This window comes from Myxocyprinus asiaticus, chromosome 24 (assembly GCF_019703515.2).
Source record: "Myxocyprinus asiaticus isolate MX2 ecotype Aquarium Trade chromosome 24, UBuf_Myxa_2, whole genome shotgun sequence".
In the NCBI taxonomy this organism is placed as follows: Eukaryota; Metazoa; Chordata; class Actinopteri; order Cypriniformes; family Catostomidae; genus Myxocyprinus; species Myxocyprinus asiaticus.
The window spans coordinates 26,751,747-26,772,938 of record NC_059367.1 but is presented as its reverse complement, the minus strand read 5'-3'; the positions used below and the strand labels follow the sequence as shown (position 1 = coordinate 26,772,938).

At 35.4% G+C, this 21,192-nt stretch overlaps 1 protein-coding gene across 1 annotated transcript; it reads right to left on the bottom strand.

The window, feature by feature from the left end:
* Positions 1-13,860: 13,860 nt before the first annotated feature.
* On the bottom strand, positions 13,861-19,365 carry epgn (epithelial mitogen homolog (mouse)). Its single transcript, XM_051654070.1, has 5 exons — positions 19,177-19,365; positions 18,947-19,060; positions 17,129-17,246; positions 16,881-17,033; positions 13,861-14,762 (listed from the first exon to the last, which is right to left on the bottom strand). Exons 1-5 carry the CDS (start codon positions 19,211-19,213, stop codon positions 14,708-14,710), a joined length of 477 nt encoding a protein of 158 aa, XP_051510030.1. The 5' UTR covers positions 19,214-19,365; the 3' UTR covers positions 13,861-14,707.
* Between the last annotated feature and the right edge of the window lie 1,827 nt (positions 19,366-21,192).

Sequence of the window (21,192 nt, the reverse complement as noted above, 5' to 3'; positions counted from 1 at the left end):
GTATATGTACTCAATACTTGGTAGGGGCTCCTTTTTGCTTTAATTACTGCCTACTTCGGCGTGGCATGGAGGTGATCAGTTCGTGGCACTGCTGAGGTGGTATGGAAGCCCAGGTTTCTTTGACAGTGGCCTTCAGCTCATCTGCATTTTTTGGTCTCTTGTTTCTCATTTTCCTCTTGACAATACTCCATAGATTCTCTATGGGGTTCAGGTCTGGTTAGTTTGCTGGCCAGTCAAGCACACCAACACCATGGTCATTTAACCAACTTTTGGTGCTTTTGGCAGTATGGGCAGGTGCCAAATCCTGCTGGAAAATGAAATCAGCATCTTTAAAAAGCTGGTCAGCAGAAGGAAGCATGAAGTGCTCCAAAATTTCTTGGTAAATGGGTGCAGTGACTTTGGTTTTCAAAAAACACAATGGACCATCACCAGCAGATGACATTGCACCCCAAATCATCACAGACTGTGGAAACTTAACACTGGACTTCAAGCAACTTGGGCTATGAGCTTCTCCACCCTTCCTCCAGACTCTAGGACCTTGGTTTCCAAATGAAATACAAAACTTGCTCTCATCTGAAAAGAGGACTTTGGACCACTGGGCAACAGTCCAGTTCTTCTTCTCCTTAGCCCAGGTAAGACGCCTCTGACATTGTCTGTGGTTCAGGAGTGGCTTAACAAGAGGAATACGACAACTGTAGCCAAATTCCTTGACACATCTGTGTGTGGTGGCTGTTGATGCCTTGACCCCAGCCTCAGTCCATTCCTTGTGAAGTTCACCCAAATTCTTGAATCGATTTTGCTTGACAATCCTCATAAGGCTGCGGTTCTCTCGGTTGGTTGTGCATCTTTTTCTTCCACACTTTTTCCTTCCACTCAACTTTCTGTTAACATGCTTGGATACAGCACTCTGTGAACAGCCAGCTTCTTTGGCAATGAATGTTTGTGGCTTACCCTCCTTGTGAAGGGTGTCAATGATTGTCTTCTGGACAACTGTCAGATCAGCAGTCTTCCCCATGATTGTGTAGCCTAGTGAACCAAACTGAGAGACCATTTTGAAGGCTCAGGAAACCTTTGCAGGTGTTTTGAGTTGATTAGCTGATTGGCATGTCAACATATTCTAATTTTCTGAGATAGTGAATTGGTGGGTTTTTGTTAAATGTGAGCCAAAATCATCACAATTAAAAGAACCAAAGACTTCTTCTGTCTGTGTGCATTGAATTTATTTAATACACGAGTTTCACAATTTGAGTTGAATTACTGAAATAAATGAACTTTTCCACGACATTCTAATTTATTGAGATGCACCTGTAAACACAGCATAAAAGTAATCATAACACTCCACTATTTTAATCCATGCATTTTGAATCTATCCAGTCGGTTTTGGGTGAGAAAAGATTAATATTTAAGTAATTTTTCACTGTAAATCATGCCAGTCTCTAGGCACGATCATGATTTCAAACTTGATTACACTTCCTAGTACTTGATGCATGGGCAGAGCACTAGGTGGCCCTAGGAATTGTAATCGAGCTTGAAATCATGATCACCTAGGAGACCGCAGATGTCAAGATTTATAGTGAAAATTGAGTGACATTTTCGTCTATTCTCACCCAGGATTTAACCACTGGAGTCTTATGGATTAGTTTTACGCTGTCTTTATGTGCTTTTGGGGGCTTAAAAGTTTTGGTCAGCATTCATTTGCATTGAAAGGAACAACAGAGCTGAGATACTCTTCTAAAAATCTTCATTTGTGTTCTGCAGAAGAAAGAAAGTCATACACACCTGAGGTGGCATGAGGGTGAGTAAATGATAAGAAATTTGTCATTTTTGGGTGAACTACTCCTCTAAAATTCAGTTTTGAATCTTCTGCATCTGTATCATGATCATGGCCTGATCATGATTTTTATTTTTCAAGTAACTGGACTGTTGTTTCTTGGTATGTCATTAGTCACTGCTGTTACATCTTTAACCTGCATCTTGTATTTTCAGAATATGATTTGCTAAATTGTAGTACATACTCGTTTACTATCAGAAGTAAAAGTTGTGGAACAACCCCACATTCATCTGCAAACTGGACAATACAGGTTTGCTTAGATTCTCAGTTCAAAAGATTTGAAACTGGATATTTCTGTGCAGCAAAGCCCAAACAGCGGTAAGTTCTCCACATATTCACTTTTCACCAACAAGTTATCAAACTTGGATTTACTGTAAAAGTTGAAAATGTTCTATTGTTTCCTTAAAGAGCTATTATTACCTGATCTGACCTTTAAACATTACATTAATTGGTGTAACAGAATGCAGTCTGTTTAATTTATTCAAAGTACATAATTGTCACAGCCTGTCTCCCTCATTCTCTTCAAGGACTCTTATTTTTTAAGTTTTCCCCCAGACTCCGTTTCCCAGAATTCTCTGCCCTAATCATGCCCACTTGTTCCTTATCTTCCTCACCTGTATCCCATTCCTTCATTTAGTGCTTTGTGTATAAATACCCTCTAGTTTTGTTAATTCATTTGTCAGTCCTTGAAGTGTTTTGTAATGAGGTGTTATGTTAAGCTTAGTTTGAATGTTAAGATTTAGTGTTTGTTCCAGCATTTGTTCCACTCCAGCGATTGTTCTACTCCAACGTTTATAATTAAAAGAATCTACTCCTGCGTCTCCTTTCTTCCTCTCCAAGACACCCATGCTACAATAATATTTTAACTGAATAAAACCAGACAAATTTGTATATGAATCTATTTTTTAGGTTACCTGTCAGTAAATGTTTACAGTGTAAAAAAGCCTTATGTTTCCCCATTTAAATAATTTAGTAATATATACTTTGTTTTTTATGTTTTAATTTGAGCTGTAACATACTGATAACATGTATGGTTTTGGATATGTTGGTTACACTGCTATGGGAGACTGTGAGAAGAATAAAATTGGCAGCAGAAAAGTATTATATCAGCCTAATGGCACTTGGAAAACTAACAAGGATGACTGTGTTCTTCGTATCATTAAAGAATTAAGTCAGGAATCAAATGTTATCACTTTTATTTGTAACTGTCCTATTACACAGTAATACATGTTATACATTTCATCCCATCCCATTTCATACATTCAATCAATTTCAACATATTTACAGAAAACAATTAATGTTTTATTGCAAGATAGATTAATAAATTGTTTTATTAGGGTTTATACAGCATTTGTCTCATTTAGTTTCTGCGTGAAGACATATAAACATAAACAATCAGCCATGATTGAGTCAGTGGTTTAGTTTTACATTGATAGCCTAATTGTTTTATATGGCCTGCTATGTTATTTGCCTTCTGATCACAATAGTAGTGAAAATTGGAAGTTTTCTTGAGAGTGGACACAGTAAAAAGCTTCTTACAACATTTTAAAACTTTGATCTGTATGTTGGGCATATTGGGGAAAAGTAATAGATGAACAAGCTAAAGTGTGTAATTTCTGTGGCACAAGTTTGAAACCAAATGGAATTGTTTTACTGTTTTCAGTCAGGTTTCTTGAACACTTCCCTCTTCTCTCCTATTCCCCGGTAAAATGTATATTCTTGCCCCAAACTTGCGGCATTGGTAGAGTCAGTGTTGTGGTCTTGGACTGGACAGGATGCAAAAAAAAAAAAAGGTATGGCTTAATAGCGGCACGTGTACACTATTTGGTGAAATCAACATACAAATGGATTGATTCTGCATATGAAGCTTGGAAACGATAAAGTATTTTAACATAAAATATTACATTCTTCAGCATTAATGACACAATCAATGGAACTACCTTTCTATAGAGCCAGATTTGTGTCAAAACTAAACAAACAAATAGAACATTTTGCAAACAAACACAATCCACTTCGCAAAGGAAAATTCGACTCTCAAATAAACAGAAAACGATTTCAAAATACAAAGGGCCATTTGAGAGAAAATGAAGGGTAAACTCTTAGAAGAAAAAGTTCCATATAGAAACCCTAAAGGGTTCTATTGCTTGCTTCATATTTGGAACCCCTAAAAGGTTCTTTGAGCCAGGTGGAAAGGTTCTATATAGAACCTTTTAGGGGTTCCCAAATTGCAACCGTAACATTTGTTTTTTTAGTTTAGTTTTTAAATGTATTTTTTTTATTTATTTTTATTACCAGAAGAACATTTAATGAATGTGTGAAATGAATAGTTAATATACTGTACCACTAAGAAAGTGAAATAAAAAATAAAAAGACATTTATGTATAATTAAGTAAAGCATTTTTAAACTTTTGTATTTACAACAACACAAGCAATAGTTAACACAATTCATAATGCAATAGTTATGAGAATTGACTTAATAAGAATAATAAGCTAAAAGTTAATTAGTAGTAAACATAAGTAAGATTAATAAACAAGTTAAAATCTAAGTACAAATAAAATAAAAACAAAAGACCTACAGTATGAAAAGCTGTTCATGAAAAACCATTTTAGCACTGGGGCAGATACAGAATCATTTTGTTGCCACTGGTCTGACAAATTGAGTGAGGTCTTTTGGATACAACAAATTAAGCAAAACTTCACCTCAGCCATCTCCTTGTTATCAGTTTGATGCCAACTCTCTTCACTCTCTAAGGGGACTGGACTCCATATGAAAGATCAGGTTGAGGATGGATGTGCTGACCCCTGTAAGTAAGAGGAACATTTAATAGACCTGCTGTCAGTATGCAGAGTAATTAAAAACAAAGAAATTTGTAAATTACATCTCTAAATCACATCTTAAAACTTACATGAAGAATAGAAGTGTTGTGTTTTATCTGTATGAAGATGGTCAAACAATGCTGCAATCCAGAGCCACTGTAAACAGAAATAAACATTTTTTTTCATATAATAAAAATGTTGATGCAATGCAAAATAATGACATAATAGAAAAATATGTACCTTTTATGACATTGTTTATGTCATTGTTTTGAAGTCCGCTTTGACTTTCACTTGTCATGGCTCTGATGATGTTGATGTCCAGAACTTCAGAAGTGCTCTGAGTCAGGTGAAGGTCTTTTCTAAAATCCATGTTAAATTAATATGGGATCTTCAATAAAAAGAAAAACAAAACACAATTATCATATTTTTGTTGGGTACATGACAATAAAACTATGAACACCAAATACTCATACAAATACAAATTGAAACATTTCCATCACTTCCTTTCTTTGACTTTGGACATTTGACATATTCACACTCTTGAATAGAGATCAAAACAAACAAGTACAACCCCCCAATAGTTATACCATGATCACTGGAAACATGTAAGTGCTTGACTCTGCAACAAATCTACGCCCTTCCACAACAGAGATTTTAGTGATTCATGTTTGAAATTATTTACCTGGCGGAGAATATCGCAGGCCTGGACGAAACAGTTTTGTCAACAATTTATTCTTTGTGCTTGCTGAAATAAACATGTAAGTCAAGAGTCAGAGTTAGGTCAAAATAAATAAAAATAACACAAAATGAATCAACAAATTAATTTATTTCTCTGACTTTCCAGGGTAATATTGCCCTCAAGCTTTTAGCTCAACTGATTTTCCTTGACTGTTAAAATGTGAAATAAGATGCTTGTGCATTTTGATCACTTGCACGAGTTGCGTGTCTGCGAGCACGGCTTAAATTTGCTTTTATGTTATGTAGATAGGAGGGAAAAAATTCAGTGCTACATGCTCAAGTTGTTTGCTGTTTATAATAAACAATATTTTGCATCTTTTGTTGAATTATGAGTCAAGAATAGACTATACCATAGACTGTATATTAATACTAAGATAAACCTGTCGGCTAAAAGAAAAAGGACATTAGATCTGATCTTTTGTCATTTATCCTTTTCTAATCAAACCCAAAGCTGTAGAATTACATTGTAAAAGTTATATGTAAAAGTTTTACTCATATAACATTTATTTATTTATTTTAAAAATATAAACCTACATCATATTCCACAGATTAATACAATCTATTCTACAGGATCTTTGAGTCATGTGATTTTTGGCAAAAAAATTCAACAACATGAGATTGATTTTTCAATCAATATTTTTATTTCTCAACAGCATATCTTGATTTTCTTACAAATGTATTAATGCAGATTTTTTCACAAATGGGCTGAGCGACGTCCTCTTTAAAAACAGTAGCCATTTACTTAATATTTTTCACTCAATCATGTTGTTATTACTATAGTTTTTGTGGTTTTATTTGGTAAAAAAACAACTTATTTTCTTGTAAAAATAAGATCCCTTCTGGTTATTAAATATGTCATGGATATCGAAATTTTCTAGTAAAAAATATATTTTGTAGTAAAAACGACTACAAAATCACTAAAATCTGATAAAAACAAACATTTGTTTTGGAATAATGAGATAAAATTAGATAACTGTGTAATAAAAATAACATCCTTTGTCATTTTAACTAGTTGATTTTAAAGTGACAATTAATTGGCAGCTTATTAATGTGCTTCATTCACTTACGGTGGCAAGAATAAGTATGTCAACCCTTTGGAATAAACTGGTTTTCTGCATTAATTGGTAATAAAATGTGATCTCATCTTCAAAGTCACAAGTAGAGACAAACATAATGTGCTTAAGCTAACAATACACAAACAATTATAATCTTTCATGTCTTTATTGAACGATTATAACTGTTTGTGTGTTGTTAGCTTAAGCACATTTTTCTTGTCTATACTTGTGACTTTAATGGAGATAAGATCACATTTTATGATCATTAATACAGAGAGCAAGCTAATTCCAAAGGGTTCACATACTTTTTCTTGCCACTGCATGTCCATAGTACACTTGCTGCTCAGTATGGAATAACTGTAAATTAAATCAACCTACGGTACACTTTTGTAGTCATCATAGCATAGTTCATATACAATATTTATACTTTATCCTCGCTTTAAACCATAAAGAAATTTGAATAGCTTTAAGTCAAAAGGCTGGGTTTCCTGATAATGTTGCAACTTATGTTTTTTTTGTTTTTTTTGTAAAAAAAACAAAAAAAAAAAACAAAAAAACAAATATATATATATATATATATATATATATATATATATATATATATATATATATATATATATATATATATATATATACACAGTGCCTTGCAAAGTATTCAGACCCCTGAACAGTTCTCTCATTTTACCGAAATTTCATTCTGATTGACTGATGTGACTGTTTTTTTGTTGGGAAATATATTTATGAAAAATAAAATACTGAAATATCTTGCTTGCATAAGTATACAACCCCCACACATTCATATTTGGTTGAGCCACCTTTTGCTGCAATAACTGCTTTAAGTCTTTTGGGGTACATATATACCAGCTTTGCACACAGTGACGAAGTGATTTTGGCCCATTTTTCTCAGCAAATTTGCTCCAGGTTGTTCAGGTTGGTTTGGTGATGCTTGTGGACTGCAATTTTCAAATAGTGCCACAGATTCTCAATAGGACTGAGATCAGGACTTTGACTGGGCCACTGTAGAACATTTACCTTTTTGTGCTTGAACCACTCCAATGTTGCTTTGGCCTTGTGCTTGGGATCATTGTCATGTGAATTTCCTCCCAAGCTTCAGTGTTTTAGCAGACTGAATCAGGTTCTCTTGCAGTATTTCCCTATATTTTGCTCCATCCATTCTTCCTTCAATTCTAACAAAATGCCCAGTCCCTGCTGATGAGAAGCATCCCCACAGCATGATGCTGCCACCACCCTACTTCACTGTAGGGATGGTGTGTCATGAGGCATAGGAAGTGTTAGGTTTGTGCCACACATAGCGCTTTGGGTTTTGGCCACAAAACTCTATCTTGGTCTCATCTGACCACAAAACCTTCTCCCACATCGTAGCTGGGTCACTCACATGTGACGTGCTTTCAGATGGTACTTTTTGAGTAACAGCTTCTTTCTTGCCACCCTCCCATACAGGCCAGCGTTATGCAGTGCTCTTGATATGATTGACTGGTGCACCATTACTCCACTCCCAGCCACTGAACTCTGTAGCTCCTTCAAAGTGTTTGTTGGCCTCTCTGTGGCTTCTCTCACAAGTCTCCTTTTTGTTAGAATGCTGAGTTTTGAGGGACAGCTTTTTCTTGGCAGTGCCTGGGTGGTGTGGTGCAGCTTCCTCTTCCTGATTATTGATCCAGCTGTGCTCACTGGGATATCCAAACATTTGGATATTATTTTGTACCCTTTCCCTAATCTATGCATTTTTATTACTTTATCTCTAACTTCCGTGGAATGCTCTTTGGTCTTAATTTTCCTTCAGATTCGCAGCCTGACCAGTGATCCTTCAACAATGGGTTTTTTATCCAGAAAATGTAATTGCAACTTTAATGTTTCACAGGTGGATGCCAGTGGTAAAGTAACTGTGTCCTCTTTAGGGCAATTTCTTTCATCGGTGTAACCTGGCAGCTTCCACAGTACAGGGGTTGAATATTTATGCAAGCAAGATATTTCAGTTTTTTATTTTTTTTATATTTCCCAACATAAAACCAATGTCACCTAACAATAATTAATTTTGAGTTCCAGTGTGTTAAAATAAAATATCAAACAGAATGAAATTTCATTGCACCATTTGTAATTCAGTAATATGAGATAATTGGTCAGGGGTCTGAATACTTTTGGACTTACCCTGTCCCCAGTGGTCCCAGACCCCCACAATATTTTGGCTATCAAACAGGATACATGACTGTTGGACACATACTGTATAAAAAGGGTTATAAACCACAATAAGCAAATGGACTAATTAATTAAAAATAAATAAAGGAGGAAAAAAAGAGCAAGTTATGCTTTAGATATATTCTTAACTAACAGTGTGAATTATGTTACGATGGAGCAACACCTGTTTCCCGATCCAGCATGTAGATCACTCATTACTAAGTACAAAGTGCATCGTTAAGGGACCTGTCTTATACAAAGGTGCTGAAGTAGCTGAAACTTTCAGCAGTATGTGTTGTTAACTACCCATTTATTTCATAAAGAAACAATGATGGCTTTGGTAAGGACAGGCTTCATAAGTATTGATGTCCAGCTTCATAGGGATCCATAAAAGTATTCCAAGATGAATACATTTGGTGTGATAACACTTGATTTTATCATTATAATGGGCTCTGCAGTGACTACTCTTTTGGTTGAAAGCAGATGCACACAGATGTACAACAATGGCTGTTGTATTGAATTACTCCATATCTCCATATCTCCATATTCATTCATTGATTGTCTGGTTTCAGGTCTAAGCACTATGTGTCATAAAATAATGTACAACGTAAGATAATCTTTAATGTTATTGGGGAAACCAGCCTTAGGCTTTAAGCTATAAAAAATTATTTATTGTTTAAAGTGAGGATAAAGTAGAAATAGATCAGTTCAATTAACTATGAAACGATGACTACAAACACTATTCCTGTAGGTTGTTTATATCTCGTTATTACCAGAACATTTAGTGTTTGTACCAGATCAGATGTATGTTTACTACTACTACTACTACTACTACTACTACTACTACTATATATATATTATTTATTTATTTATTTATTTATTTATTTTAAACTAGAAAATGTTATTCGTTTTGCTATTATGAGAAGGGATAACATTTTTACAATAAAAAAGTCATTTTTAAAACATAATATGCAATGATATCAATGTAGGTGTTCCTGTAGCTCAGCTGGTAGAGGATGGCACTAACAATGTTAAGATCATGAGTTCAAATCCCAGTGAACACTCAAACTGATAAAATGCTTTGTAAGTTGCTTTGGAAAAAAGCATTTGCTAAATATGTAATCTAATGTTTTGAAAGAGGAAACTGATCAGCCCATTTGTGAGAAAATCTGCATTTGTGAGAAAATTTAGACTTTGGTTGAGAAAATTGTGCCAAAAGTAACATAACTCACAAGTGGTATGTATTTGTTCACATTGGATTTTTTATTTGTTCAACAATCCTGGTCAATTTGTAGAATAGATTGAATTTTTTTGTGGAATTTGATGTAAGTTTATATGAAGCACATTTTTTATGTGTAAAACACAGCACATTTGTTTGTTAAGCGAGTGGTACACGACAATTGCCCTTCATTTTCTCTCAAATGGCCCTTTGTATTTGCAAATCACTTTCTGTTTGTTTTTTTGAGAGTCGAGTTTTCCTTTGTGAAGTAGATTGTTTTTTATTTGCAAAATGTTCCATTTGGTTGTTTAGTTCTGGCACAAATCTGGCTCCATATCCTTTTCAATTGCAATGCAGATGGCCAAAGCAAGAGTTCTCACTCCTAAATGCCACTGAAAGTGTTATAAAAGCAGCATCAAAAGACTCTTTCAACATAAGTCCTACCAATGCGTTCCTGTTCCGAAAAATAACCACGACTGAAAGTGTTTTTCAGCTCAACTACACAGCTGAAATAGTCATCCAGGGTATTTCATCCAGTGTCACAATCACAACAGCAGCCTTCTCCACCTTGAAAAACTTTATGGCGGCGAGAAAACGCACTGACTCAAATAAGATTATAACTATCAATGACATAAGCCTGAGCTTTCAAAAACTAAATAATTCAGGGAATTTAGCAAACTCTCAATGTGTTTTCTGGAATTTTAAACTTTTTAATGGCAATGGAGGATGGGACTCAACTGGGAGTGAGCGAATACAGGACAATGGTACTATCACTTGTAAATGCAATCATACCACCTCATTTTCAATATTGATGTCTCTTTCTGCTCCTGAGGATCTTGCCTTGTCTGTAATCACTTATGTTAGAGTTGCAGTTTCATTAGCCAGCTTGGTGGTGTGCCTGATAATCTAAGATATTATCTGGAAGGACATATCGAGAAGTGTTACTTTACGTATGTGGCATGTTTCCATATTCAACATCGCTCTTTCTCTCCTGATCACTGACATATTTTTCATTATTGGGGCAGCCATTGCCAAGCCTGGAGAGGACATTACTAACTCGTGTAGTGCAGTTGTGTTCTTCACCCACTTCTTCTACCTGGCCCTTTTCTGCTGGATGTTGGTCTCAGCACTGCTGCTCCTTTACCACACCACCATGGTCTTCTTTCTCATGTCCAAAACAACCATGATGGCAATTGCCTTTAGTGTGGGCTATGGTGCACTTCTCATCATCTCAATTATTACTGTCATAGCCACAGCCGGAAGTAAGAGCTTCATCACAAGGAATGGAACATGCTGGCTGAACTGGAACGAGTCCAAAGCACTTCTGGCTTCTGTGGTTCCAACTCTGATCATTGTGGCTGTCAACATTGTCATTGTGATGGTGGTTGTGGTCAAACTAGTCAGGAGGGGGGTAGGAGAGAATTCCAGAGATGAAAGGAATATCTTAACAGCCATTGTCAGATGCGTGGCCATATTAATGCCCCTCTTTGGCATCATGTTGTGTCTTGACTTGGGGATCATGATACAACCTAATGCTTTGGCGATCCATTCCTTGTTTGTAATCTTCAACTCCTTGCAGGTATAAATGTTTACTTAAATTTACCATTCAAAAACAAAAAGATGAAATTGTAATAAACCAAACATTTATTACTTTAGGATTCATACGTTTAAGAAATTTCACATGAGTTATGTTGTAATGAATATGCAGCATCGTACCTATGGGAAATAACAGCCATGGTGCTATTCAATACAACTGCACAAATGTAAGTGTGATATTGCTTTTATACAACAGTTTAAGTTGTATATTAAGTAACTTGTGTTTTAGACAATATTTAGCCAGTTTGCATAATTTTTTTTCATTTAACAAAAATAGTTTTGCGTATCGCAAAGCAACACACAGGCTTACAGCCTGTCTAGAACAGAGTTTGTGAGTGGAGTGAAAGCTATTTAACCTCTCCACTCAAAGTGTTTTGGAAACATTCCGCTCAGCTCCGCTCCTAGTTTTCCTTTTTTTAGCACCCCTCTTGCTGGGGAGAGAAACCCATCTCAGAGCAATCGTGGAGTGAGAGAAAGCACTGACTCTTTAACTTAAAAATAAAAACAAACTCAAGCAACTCCACTCCCTGCTCTGCATCCACTCCACACTTATAACATATTGTACTCTGGTTAAGAATGCTGCAAACACAGACAAGCAGACTGATTTAAACATTTAAAAATTCCAGTGCTGTTATACTAATTATCTGGCATTTATGGAATATCACATGGCCAATCAAATGAGAGGACTGGAACTTACTGTTGTATAATTATTAGTGCTGTCAGTCAATTAAAATATTTAATCGCAATAATCACATAATGTTTCATAGTTAATCACGATTAATTGCAGATTTTGGAAATGCTGAAATTTGACTGTATATATACACTGCTTTTCCTGTCAAAATGCATTTCCTTACATTTCATTTTTAGTAAAGAAAACAAAACAATATGTAAAAAAAAAAAAAAAAGAATGTTCTAAACATTTTTCAAACAAAGCATGCCAAAGTATAAAGACAGAAATGCACTAAATACAACCAAAGTATGAATAGGAGGCTGACTAACTGAAAGAACTAGTTCCCATAGGTTGCGTATTTACTGCAATGGTTATGACAGACTCTTTTTATAATTGGATTTAATCTGAGAGTACGCACAGAAATCTGCCTAATAAACCTACTAGGCTATCTAGGGGGGTCCAGGGGCATGCTCCCCCATCAGATTATTATTTATTTGTGCAAAAAAACAACACCAAAGCGTTCAATTCTGGTGACTTTGAGATAAGCATTTGTTTTATTTTCTTGAGGATGAGTAGCATTCATGTAACTATTGGCTAAAGCATTTCTTCCAGTAACAGTTCAGACAGACGCGTTTCTGCGCAAAAACAGCAAAATGCACAACAACGAATAGGGCAGAACGCAGGTGTTTCGAGATGTGTTTTTATCAGTTGAAGTTCTTTTTAACTTGACACAGCATCTAAAAATGCAGCGCTCCCATGAAAGATGCTAAAAACACAGTGAAACGTGATGCAGTTTTCAAAAGACATTCATCTAGCATCAATTTTTACATGGAAAATGATTGAAAAACAGCGCGAGCGGATGCAAAAATACGTTCAGTTTGAACAGCCCCTTGTTCACATGACACAGCACTAGCTCAAGTTTCTCAAAGTTACCTCCCAAAAAGACAGACTTTTGTTTCTGTTGATTGTTGGTGCATTTCCACTGTATCCAGCGCTGTTTGTTCTCTGTATTCGTAATATCCAGAAACTGTTTTACTGTGTGAGAACCCACTCCAAATGATTCAGTGAGAGAGCGGACCGAACGAATTGTACTGAATCACGAATCGATTCAGACCGTTTTGCAAGCCTGTTTGGCCAATTCACTGAAAAGAACTGACGCAAAAGAATTATTCATTCGCAAATTGGGCATTCTTTTAAACAGCCAACAGAAATACGGGACACATTTCACGATTGGTGAAATATTCTGAGAGTAAATATTTCTAAGGGCAGTCGGAGCGCTCATGGTACGCACAGTGCGTACGGCCGTACAGCTGCAGGCGCCCCTGCATTTTTCCACCCTGTCTCTGGCCCTCTGTCTGAAACACTTGGTTCTGGCCTCAGCATCTCCTTTAAACTTCAACATAAACGCCCACTGTTATGATTGGCTAATATCGTGCTGTACCTCAAATACAGCCATATTTGAAACTCAATCGGAAGAGAGTAAAAAAGCTTCACAACATTATAAAACTAAATTTCAGGGTTTACACATACCTATACAAGTTAACCTATACAATGCAATCATTGTATTTAAAGAAAAATAAAAAATACCTTAGATTTGTTTTTTAAGGAACATACCTCTTTAATTCCTGCTCTGTATATCTATTTTATTTTATTTTATAGTTAAATGTGAAATGTGAATTTGTAACTGCAATTACAAAGTGCATATTTCTGTATTAATCCAACAATGCGACAGTGATTCCTAACAAAAGTCATTTAAAAAATATATATTTTTCAGATTTTGTTTATTTGAGGAACACATTTTATGCAAATTATTCAATAAATAAATACACTTTCTGATACAAATACATTAGCACAGTTTGGGTTTAATATTCAGCATTAACTTACTGTTTATCCTTGTGCAATAAATAACTGTGCACTTATGCCATATATTCATTGAGGCAGCAGCATATGGCATTTAATGATGGAAAAACAATAGATTATCTGATTGATAATTGTGCTATACATGCTATTTTTCTTTAATAATTTTTAAATATGTTAAATACTAAACAGTGTGTGTGGTCACACATTTTATATCATGGTGCCAATGTTACAGTAAGTACTAAGTAACAGTAAAAAATGTTGTTATATACAATACGTTTGTAGTAAACAATGGGTACAACCTGTACTAACTCATTGTTATTGCTATTGTATTTAAAGGTGCACTCAGCATTTTTTTCCTCATTTAAAAAGTTTTACTCCTAAAGAAATTGTCATTTTCTACACTGGTAACTGAAAGCTATTACCTTTGAATGATGCTCCATCCATTCCCTTAGGGTTCAGTGTAAGACCAAAGCGACAAATTAAAACAATCACTGAGTGCACCTTTTGTTATATTCATGCGTAATTTGTGGAAAACGGACAATGTACTGTAAAGTGTCTCGCAAATTCTGTCTCTCTCTCTGCTAGAGGGTGTTGTCCTTCAGTTGTTACCCCACAGTCTAACGTGTCTTGCTTTTAGAGTGTGTCATCTTCTGCCTTGATGTTTTTCCTTCTTCCTGTCTTGGTCTTAATAGCAGTTTATTTAAAAGCACTATAAGTAGCAAAATAAATTAAACTGAGTTCTCAGAGCCATAGTTCTTGTAGGGTGGTGACGACTTCCGGCATCTGTGAATTACAAATCAGAAAATATTCATATTTCATAAGGACAAAACGTGACAATTTATTATAAGTATACAAAATTATAGCTTCTGTGATCTTCAGTTTCACAATAGAGACCTGATAATAAATGGTCATAGTAAAAATAGCAACACTTCACAATAAGGTTCTGTTAATGTTAACATTATTTAAAGAATTAGATATCATTAACAAATAAAAATATTTTTACAGCATTTATTAATCTTGGACAAAGTTACTTTATAAATATACAACCCCAATTCCGAAAAAGTTGGGACAGTATGAAAAATGCTAATAAAAACAAAAAGGAGTGATTTGTAAATTATATTCACCCTTTGCTATATTGAAAGCACTACAGCTACACATTATATGATGTTTTTCCTTGAGAATTTCATTGTTTTTTGAAAATGTAGAGTAATTTCAAATCAGATGATTGCAACACTGAGACAGCAAGTTGAGACAGGGGCGATTTAAGACTAATAACAATTTGACGAGTTGAAATAACAAGGCGATGTGAAACAGGAGATGTAAACAGGTAAGGCAATTGTGTCATAGTATATAAGGAGCCTCCAAAAACAGCCTAGTCCTTCAAGAGCAAGGATCATTCGAGACTTGTCAATTTGCCAATAGATGCTTCAGCAAATAATCCAAACAATGTTCCCCAAAGACAAATTGGAAGGATTTGGGGCATTTTACCCTCTAGAGTGCACAATATATTTAAAAGATTCAAGGAATCTGGTCAAATCTCAGTGTGTAAAGGGCAAGACGGAAACCATTTCTGAATGCGCATGATCTTCAATCCCTCAGACATCACTGTCTTAAAAATCATCATTCATTTGTAATAGATATCATGAACATGGACTTGGGATAACTTTAGTAAACCTTTGTTAGTCAACACCATTTGCCGCTGCATCCACAGATGCAAGTTAAGACTTTACTATGCAAAGCAGAAGCCATACATCAACACTGTCCAGAAGCGCTGCCGACTTCTCTGGGCTCGGTCTCATCTTAGATGGAAAGTAGAACAGTGGAACTGTGTTTTTTAGTTTGAAGAGTCCACATTTCAAAACGTTTTTGAAAAACAAAGCCATTGTGTTATCCGGGCCAAAAAGAGGAAAAGGGCCATCCAAGCTGTTATTAGCATCAGGTCCAAAAGTCAGTGTCTGTATGGGCCAGGAGTGTGTCAGTGCCCATGGCATGGGTAACTCGCACATCTGTGAGGGCACCAAATAAAGCAGGCAGATATGTAAAAATTTTGGAGCAACATATACTGCCATCCAGCACCATCTTTTCCAGGGACATCCATGCATTTTCCAGCAGGACAACTTCTAACCACATACTGACCTAGATTTCAAGTGCATGGCTGTGTGAGCAGAGAGTGTGGTGCTAGACTAGCCTGTCTGCAGTCCTGACCTGTCTCCAATTGAGAATGTGTGGCGCATTATGAAGCACACCATATGGCAACGAAGACCCCGTACAATTGTACAGCTAAATTGGGAAATTCCACTTTCTAACCTTAACAAACTTGTGTCTTCAGTACCTAAATGCTTAATAAGTGTTATTAGAAAAAATGGTGATGAATCACACTGGTAAACACTTGACTGTGACACTTGACTCCCAAATTTTTTGGAGAGTGTTGCAATCATCTGATTTGAAATTACTGTATATTTTCAAAAAACAATGAAATTCTCAAGGAAAAACATCATATATGTATTTGTAGTGCTTTCAATATAGCAAAGGGTGAATATAATTTATAAATCACTCCTTTTTGTTTTTATTATCATTTTTCATGCTGTCCCAACTTTTTCGGAATTGGGGTTTTACTATTATTCATTGTTAGTTTGTGCTAGTTCATAATGCAGTTACTAATATTAACATATATATCTTTTAATGTTAAAAATGTATTAGTTTATGTATAAATTAACATGAACCGTGATTAATAAATGCTTTAAAAGTATTGTTTATTGTTAGTTAGTGTTAAATATTGTGTTAACGAATGTTAAGGTATACAAACTTATTGTAAAGTATTACTGTTTAAACAATTTAAAACAGCAGTAGTAATTGTATGGTAAAGACTGAACACTTTAGTTAGCTGAGTAGTGAGTATACTTTTTCTTCAAGAAGCAGTACAGTAGTCCAAGAAGAGTTCCAAGTAATAAAACTACACCACAGCTAATTCCAATGACTTCTTCATGGCTGGAAAAGCTTTGGGTGTCCAAAAGCATATGTTCACACCTCACACCAGTGTATGTTTGGTGACACCTGCAAACAGTGGAAATATCAAGAAAGATTTATGATTTAGGAATCTGGTTTGGTATTCTGATCATTTAGGAGCTGTTTTAAGAGACTGTTCTTACCGGCAGATTGGGGTGTCAAAGTCGGAAGAGAAGGAACACACGCCATTAACACAAAATCCATCATGTTCAGGACCACAGGGTCTTTGTATAGCCAAAACTTTTGGTTCCTGTCCACTTCCTATAGATACACACGCACAAAGAAAATCTCACTAGAGAGGCATGAAGGACTGTGAGCTTAACTGATAGGTATTCAGACTTGTGTCCACATGCCACAGTCTCCTCACTGTGAACTTGCATTCTTAGGAATTTCAGTGCTTTAGATAACAAAATAACAAATCTGTCTTTTATCAGAACTAACTTCTGAGCCATTTTTGCAATCTTAGAAGACAAAGTTCTATATAAAAATGTTCTATCACTCGCTTCATATTTGGAACTTCTAAAAGGTTCTATATAGACCCTTTTTAAGGGTTCTATTAAAATAACTCTAAAAGGGTTCTTTGGACCTGGTGAAAAGGTTCTAAACAGAACCTTTTAGTGGTTCCAAACATGGAATTGTAATATTTGTTTTTTGTTTTATAATCAAAGGTGCTGTAAGCGATTTTAGCCATTCTAGAATTTCTACAAACTGAGCTGTTGGGTTAGCCATGCCCCCTTTTCCCAAAACCCTGCACTCCAAAGATACCAAATGAGCTTTATTGAGACCGACACTAGCAGAAATGGTTGTCAAAAACAACAGCAGCAAAATTGCACCCTCAACTGAAAACTATTATGAGCAACCTGGCATAAAAGTGGCATTATGCCTCAATAATTTGCTGCAACTACAATACTATGAGGATGTGCAAAATGATTGACAGGCAGAATGCATCATTGTCCACAAACCACAGACACATTTTTGTTTGCTGTTTACAGTCTAGAGCTGTTACAGAGACTGGTGAGATATCTCATGACACTTATTTCATTAATATCTTTCAGGGAGTAGTAAAAATTGTTGCATACCTTTCCATGAAAAAATCCCTTACAGCACCTTTAAGTTTTTGTTTTATTACCAGAAGAACATTTAATGCATGTGTGAATTAAATAATTAACATATGTATTAAAATCACGAGAAAAAAGTAAAATAACCATTTAAAACAAGCAAAGCATTTTTAATAGATTTTCCGTGACAGCTGAATTTTGAAATGGGGATGAGTTTTTGATCACTGGCACGAGTTGCGTGGCTGCAAGCACGTGGCTTAAATGCAGCTATCGCTACAATGGAGGTGGCCGCGTGCACCCCGCCATGGGCCCCGCCCTTTGCTTGGGATGGCACTGCCTACATACATAGAGCAGTTTTTAGCCTATAGAACCCTTTTGTGCCAAAATGGTTCTTTCTTTTTAAATCTTTGTAAATAGAACCTTTTTGGCATAAAGGTTTATTTGCAGCTGTGTAATGAGCTCTAGGGTTCTATATATAACCCAAAAGAACCTTTATTTCAAAGAGTATACTTTTAACCAACTGGAGTCAAAGTGATTTTTAGAGGATGGATTCAGTTCTCCTCAAGTTCATACAGGTGTCCTATAGCATTACATTAACTATGGACACATTCCACTTATGTTTATCAACCAGAAAGTGTCAAAGTACATTTAGTCTTTATTTTGAACTATATCTATTGTTTTATCATTTATAACTTAACAAACTTCTTTGTGAAATATTTTGCATGAAAAGTGTGTTTGTGCTATATTTCTTTGTAATATAATGCAAAGACATTCATACATTTTTAAACATGGCTTAAGTGTACAAATACTTTTATGGATTACACTGGAATTTTCATGATTTTGGATACCAATTCAAAAATATGAATTTAAGTTACAGCTGTAAAGCTTTTAAAAAGTACTAACCACTAAAAAGCTGGTTCAGTGTTGTGTTGAATAGCAGCACATCCTCTGACACTTCCTTAGTGTCTCCATGTCCACAGAAGAGGGTTAACACCAGAGTCAATCCAAGTACTGCTGCTGTTTTAAGAATACAGAGAAATAACTATAAAAGTTGACTTGTATTGTCTTTAAAGCATAAGACATTATTGTGGGTCTATTGTGTGGAATGAAAAGTATTATGGCAAGTGACTTACCATGACGCAAACACCTTTTATCTATTTGTTGTTGCATGCTGTGGTCCAAGCAGTGGTTTTAATTAGACTGGAGACTTCTGCTGCTCTCCAGATGAAAGTACTTTTCCTACAATTTATACCATCCTTCTGTATCCTTCTTTTGCATCACTTATGACAGCCAATTATTTTAACAGTTTGAAGTAACCACATTTGAATCCGGATTCCTATCTCCCCACACCTCTATAATTCTCTGCATCACTTCCTGGTCCACAGGCAAGCAGCATGCACAGGCGTGTTTTTGCCCCCATATTGCTTGCTAAGATCAAAGAACTTGCACGCAGCTGCAGAAACATACTCTTATTTCTTGACATATTTAATCAGAGAGTTAAAATGTTTTTAGATTGAATTTGACCTTCTGTACCTGTACAGTAATTTTTTATCATCCAGCATCATTGTACAATGGCTGGAATGTTCATGGAGTTCAATACTATGTAATTTAAGCTACTTATTTGCAAAGCAGTTGCATCATCTGTATAAAACATCTATTTTAGTTGTACAAAGTAATTTGTCAATAAATCTGAATGTACATATCTCACAATGTATGAGCAGAGCCAGTAGCTAAAGTCTGTTAGGCCTCTCCCTCATAAGCAAATTACCTTCACTGCCCAATATTATTTTTGTTAAATTGACCTTACTGACTCTCACACCCTATTATCCTCCTGTTCTATAATGAAAGGCCCGGGGTATTCTTGACTATCAAACTCCATACCTGTGTTCCTAAAAAGAAGCATCCTATTTGGTATATTACTTGTTATTCTTAGATTGCCACTTACTGTAAACCCTAAAGTTGTAATTACTGGAAATATCAAGTTGTCTTAATTATTCCATGAAATGTCAATAAATCAAATATTTAAGTTCAATGAACATATGTATCTTAAAAATACATAGACTTAAGATTTTAAGTGTTAATAACTCAAACTACTGAGTACAAAATTTAGGCTATGGGAATACCTACAATCCCTTGCTGCTTGAATTATTTAGTTATGTTTCCTTGGTCAAAGTGAACATATGGAGGCATTTAAATTTAAGTTGTTATTAAGAATTCATAGATCATAGAATAATTACACATAGTTCATTAGTATTGTCATAGGGAAGGATCAGATATACATATACTTAATTCAAAGTCTTTTTTTATTGGCAGGTTGGATGTAAACGATCCAAAATGAATGAAAATTGAATGAAAATGTTTGATGACAAGAATGTGCCTTAAATCAAGCAAACGACTAAACCAGATAAATTCGATCAAATGCTGTATTGAAATTAAAATCAGAAATAAATAAATGCTATATATACAAAAACAAGTTTCTAACAAAAACACATTTCTAAATAAATAACAACAATATGCATACATAGATGAATACATAATTATGAAATTCAGCATCATACTTGTGTTCTGAACACTTAAAATAATATGTTCCTGAGCAAATGTATTAACCTTGCCAATGTCTGGTAAAACCTCCCTTTTTATCAGTGCCTAACAACTTCATTTGTCCTACAACCATCAATTATCCTGCTATTAGGCCACCTGTTGGGCAGCCTTTTAGTTCCACCGAAACTGAGCATGATGCAAGCAAAAATTTCTGTCTTTACTGACGCATTGGCAGGGCGGCACGTGATATGACACTTTTACAGTAAACTCTCCTTATTTTCTTGGCTCTGACAAATAATAACACTGTAACAAAGGCAACAGCTTCTATGTGAGGATGTATCACCCTAATCTTTATTACAGAGGTAAGAAAAGCACTAGGGTGTAGTTACAGTCAGAGAGATGCATGGCTGCATGCCAGCTAAAAGGGGCCTGTTTTAGCTTGCCGATGGGCAGGGAAGGATGTCATGAGGGAAGCTTGCAGGGATTTGCATTTATAATCGAGATATGGACAAATAGTGCCAATTAAAGTAATCTAGAATGCGTGAAATGCCCTTCATAAATGCTTGCATCTTTTCCACCTATAATGGTAGGTTCTGTTTTTTGTTCAG

What these genes read in the sequence shown, in the direction of transcription:
- epgn (XM_051654070.1), bottom strand. Translation starts at nt 19,213, where the DNA reads ATGCAACAACAAATAGATAAAAGGTGTTTGCGTCATG. An exon ending in TAAAAGGTGTTTGCGTCATG is followed by an intron (nt 19,061 to 19,176) that starts GTAAGTCACTTG and finishes TTCTTAAAACAG; the next exon opens with CAGCAGTACTTGGATTGACT. An exon ending in TTTGACACCCCAATCTGCCG is followed by an intron (nt 17,034 to 17,128) that starts GTAAGAACAGTC and finishes CACTGTTTGCAG; the next exon opens with GTGTCACCAAACATACACTG.